Genomic DNA, 4556 nt, shown 5'->3' on the forward strand with positions numbered 1-4556 from the left:
AGTATCTCTGGGGACGCAGAGCCCTGCTGTGTGGACTGAATGAGAACATGGCCTGGAGTCAGGCTGCCCATGTTTCAGTCTTCCCTCTGCTGCTTTCTTGCAGTGTTATCCTGGCAAGCGCTTACTCTCTCTTCTGCAGAATAGGTTGTACAGAATGGGACAATGAACTGGACAATCAAAAGGCCTTAGGTTATACAGCCGAATCAATGGTGGTTTGCTGGCCCTACTCCCAGTGGAGGTTCCCTGCTGCCCCTCTTCTCCCTCCATCCCCATGGCCTATCTGTTTGTAGGACTACAGGAGAGTGAGGGGGTCAGGCTGTGACTGGGGAGACTGGGGCAGAGCTGCAGGCTGTGACTGGGATGCCAGGGTCACAGGCCCAGATTGGGCAAGAGCAGGTAACTGGTCGGTCCTTCTGATCCTAGTCAGGAATATTTGGAGACACCAATAATTCTGAGAAATTCAGAGGCAGGAAGTGAAAGGGGAGGGACAGAGGGGAAACATCAACTGTGTCTTCCACCCCTTCAAGCCTGATCCCCCCTCTGACATTACACAATGAGGAATGAGGTGACTGTGTATGTGTGTGTGTGTATATGTGTGAGCCCATCCCCCTCACTCCCACCCCCACACATCCATTGCCACGTATGTTTACCGTCCAAAGTCCCCGGCACTGGAGATGCCAGGTTTGGCATGCTCAGACACCCATAGGGCCCTCATACGGACCCTGTCCCCTCCCCTCCCATTGTCCAGGGCTGTCCACCCACCCCGCTTCTCCTGGTTTCAGCTTCCGCCTTAGCCTGGGACCTGCATAGCATTGAGGGACCTGGAAGTCAGATCTCCAGAACTTCAGCAAGTAAAATGGGGGGAAAGGCTGAGGATGTGGGGGCAACTGAGGGAGGGGGTAGAGGGGCCTCGTGTGTGTGGGTTCAAGTGGGAAAATGGTAAAGGCTGGATTTTGGATGTGAGACTTGGAAAAGGGTGGAGGAAAGAAGAAAGGTCTCCATGGGGTCACCCCCATGGGGGATAACCTAGTTGGATGTAAAAAGGGGTAGGACCTCACCTTCCAGCCACAGCCTTGTCTGTCCCAGGCCCAGTGCCAGTGCTATCATGACGAAGGAGTATCAAGATCTCCAGCATCTGGATAATGAGGAGAATGACCACCATCAGCGCTGGAAAGGTGAGGGAGGCTGCCCCATCTGAAAGGCGAGCAGTTGGTGGCTGTCACCTCTCAGCTCCTGCTTTTTTCTGTGACCCTTGGCTATCTCTCTGTCTCTGTCTGTGCCCCACTCTCCCAGAAAATGGCAGCTCAGTGGTCCCTGCTAGCAGAGGTTCAGGGCATGGGGTTAGAGTCCCTTCTTTGGTGACAGGTGCCCAACCTTCCTAATCGGGTCACATATCTCCAAGGACCCCATGGACGGGGTGGACCTAAGGTGTGGGAGCAACTGAATGTTGGAGAGATGAGTTTATTGTCTGTTTCTTCTGAAGTTATGCCCCTTTTAGGCCCCTTTTCTGCCTTGGCCATGGGTTGTGTGTGTGTGTGTGTGTGTGTGTGTGTGTGTGTGTAAGGGGATAGGCTGGGGATGCTTGTGAGGAGGCTGAGGATCTCTGCTGTGAGGGAGAATAAGGCCCCACTGCATTCAAAACAAACCCCTCTGCCACTTCTTCGTCCTCCTAGCCAAGATGAAGGGGCGTAGGGGAAGGGAGGAGAGGGGAGGGTAGGTCTTCATACTCCAGCTCATGTTGACAGGGCTACGTCTTTCTCTTCTCTCTGGATGGGAAAGACCCCTCCTGCTCTCCCGGCAAGCAACCAAAGATGGGCAGAATTCATGGAGAGAGAAATCAACCTCTTTTCTACTTTCATGTATGGAGCAGCGACTCCCCAGGGGGCAACTCTGATGAGGTTCATAAGCGGCAATGACAGAGTTGTGCCACTAGGTGCCAGCAAAGACTCAGGGCTTCAGTAGTGTAAGGGAAGGTCAAAGCTTTGCACCCCTGCCATATCTTTTCCTACCCACATCAGATTGTCTCTGGCCCTACAGGGTTGCTCGTTGTTGTTGTCCAGATTTCTTAACCTATATGGTCCCTCCTAGTCTACTAGAGATGCTTAGCCTGCTTCCTTCCTAGGACCCTGGAGCTGCACCCGGCTCGCTGGTATCCCATAGCTCCTGACACCTTCTCTTGCAGGGCCACCACCTCCCAAGCCCTTCTTACAGCGTCTCTGCTCCGGACCCTGCCTCCTCCTGTTGTCACTGGGCCTCAGCCTCCTGCTGCTGGTTATTGTCTGTGTGATTGGATCTCAAAGTGGGTGCCTGACGGGTGGGCGGAGAAGGGAGCAACTTTTGGGGTAATGTTAGTGGAGGACAGTAGTGAGGGAAGTGATGGGTATGTATGGTGGCAGTGGACACACACTTCATTTTGGCGTACTCCCTCCTGCGCAGACTCCCAGCTGCGGGGGGAGCTGCAGGGCCTGAGAGACACCTTCAGCAACTTCACAGTGAGCACTGAGGCGGAAGTCAAGGCCCTGAGCACCCAGGGTAAGGGGTCTGGAGCTGAGTCCTGAGGGCTGAGGGGTGGTGGGGATGTCGTGACAGTGAGCAAGTCTCTCCCTCAGGAGGCAGTGTAGGAAGAAAGATGAAGTTGCTGGAGTCCCAGCTGGAGAAACAGCAGCAGGACCTGAGTGAAGGTGTGTGTGTGTGTGTGTGTGTGCGTGTGTGTGTGTGTGAGGTGTGGGGGACATGGTGGCTGGTTTTCCCAGTGAGATGCCAGGCCCCTCCCCTCATGTTCATATTCACCTCATTTCTCCTCATTTCCCCACTTTCTTCCTTCTGTCCTCTGCCTCCCCAGATCACTCCAGCTTGCTGCTCCACGTGAAGCAGTTTGTGTCTGACCTGAGAAGCTTGAGCTGTCAGATGGCTGTCCTTCAGGGCAATGGTGAGGGCCAGGGCATCCAGCTCTACTTTCCTGCCCCTTCCCCTAGGCAGCACCTCGGCCCTTCACCCTCCATCTCCCATTCAGGCTCTGAAAGGACCTGCTGCCCTATTAACTGGGTGGAGCTCGAAGGCAGTTGCTACTGGTTTTCCCATTCTGCGAAACCCTGGCCTGAGGCTGATAAGTACTGTCAGCTGGAGAATGCCCACCTGGTGGTGGTAACCTCCTGGGAGGAGCAGGTGAGGCCCTGGTAGGCTCTTCTGGGAGACTGGCTGGTGTAAAGGAGAGGTCACTAGCCCCATCTTCTCTCCCCAGAGATTTGTTCAGCACCACATGGGCCCTATAAACACTTGGATGGGCCTAACTGATCAAAATGGGCCCTGGAGATGGGTGGACGGGACTGACTATGAAAAAGGATTCAAGTGAGTGTGTGCGTCTACCTGCAGCTGGCTCCCTCCACTTGGGAACACCCTGCCTTCCTATCCTGTGGCCCTAGGCTGGGCAGGGCACCTGAGACCTGGCTGAGAGTCTGAACTTCTGGTGCACGTGGCTATCTCCTGTCTGCAGGAACTGGAGACCAGAGCAGCCAGATAACTGGTTCGGACATGGGCTCGGAGGAGGCGAGGACTGTGCTCACTTTACCCCCGATGGTCGCTGGAATGATGATGTCTGCCAGAGGCCCTACCGCTGGGTCTGCGAGACAGAGTTGGGCAAGGCCAGCTAGGAGTCTCCCTCCCTCTAATTTATTTTCTTAATGCCTTGAGCTGCCAAGGTCTGGAATTGGGAATCCTCCTACCTTGGGGGTCTCCACATTCTTGGGAATTTTCATGTAGGCTTTTTTTTTTTTTTGGCATACTGGGGTTTGAACTCAGGGCCTCATGCTTGCTAGGCAGGTGCTCTACCACTTGAGCCAACAACATGTAGGATTTTAAGAGATGGGGAAAAGGACAGTGTCTGAGGATGTAGGGTGATGTTTGGGGGAGATTGAAGCCCATGACACTATGTGCAGTTTTAACCTCTTTTTTTTTTTTTTTTTTTAAGAGTAAAAAGAAGAGAAGTATACTTAAATATTCTGAGTTGTCTGGTCATTGAGAATTAGGAACCAGGAGTGGGCTCATTGGTGTTGGGAAGCTTTGGGCCAGCAAGGTCGTCATGAGAACTGAGTGGGCTTTGGGCCAGATGGCCTGACTAGCAGCCCGCTGTGTTATTTACAGGCATGTGGACTGGGGCACCTTACTCTCCTCTCTGAGTCTCAGCTGTAAGATAAAATGTTACTGGCGACCACCTACTGGCAGCCACTCCCCTGAAATTGAACCATCCCAGGAACTTTGTGTGAGTGACACTCACTGCCATGCATCACAATAGTCAGAATCTGCATTCATAGAAAGGTGACAAACACCATGAAAAGCAACCCAGAGTCATCAAACACACAAGGACAACCAGGACCATGGAAGAATCCACAACCAAGGATGGGAACAAGGGCAAGCTAATTAGGATTTACAGATGCTTATGGCCTTGTTAACAAAAGTGGAGAAAATGTTAGCCCATAAATAAGACCTCAACTAATTCCAGAATGGAGCAATGCTCTGACCAGGGTAAAGCAGTTAGAAATGAACACAAAAGTACAACC

At 52.9% G+C, this 4556-nt stretch overlaps 1 protein-coding gene across 2 annotated transcripts; it reads left to right on the plus strand.

Moving 5' to 3' along the window:
- Nucleotides 1-688: 688 nt before the first annotated feature.
- Asgr1 (asialoglycoprotein receptor 1) lies at nucleotides 689-4017 on the plus strand. 2 transcript variants are annotated; one of them, XM_020151141.2, is made up of 9 exons: nucleotides 692-851; nucleotides 1087-1175; nucleotides 2183-2299; nucleotides 2437-2532; nucleotides 2610-2681; nucleotides 2843-2929; nucleotides 3014-3165; nucleotides 3242-3348; nucleotides 3494-4010. In XM_020151141.2, exons 2-9 carry the CDS (start codon nucleotides 1106-1108, stop codon nucleotides 3648-3650), a joined length of 858 nt encoding a protein of 285 aa, XP_020006730.1. In that variant the 5' UTR covers nucleotides 692-851; nucleotides 1087-1105; the 3' UTR covers nucleotides 3651-4010. The 2 variants fall into 2 exon arrangements, with proteins under 2 accessions (XP_073903140.1, XP_020006730.1); XM_074047039.1 differs by lacking the exon at nucleotides 2183-2299 and having other exon boundaries at nucleotides 689-851; nucleotides 3494-4017.
- The last annotated feature ends 539 nt before the right edge of the window (nucleotides 4018-4556 follow it).

The sequence above is a fragment of the Castor canadensis genome, chromosome 11, assembly GCF_047511655.1.
Source record: "Castor canadensis chromosome 11, mCasCan1.hap1v2, whole genome shotgun sequence".
NCBI classification, from domain to species: Eukaryota; Metazoa; Chordata; class Mammalia; order Rodentia; family Castoridae; genus Castor; species Castor canadensis.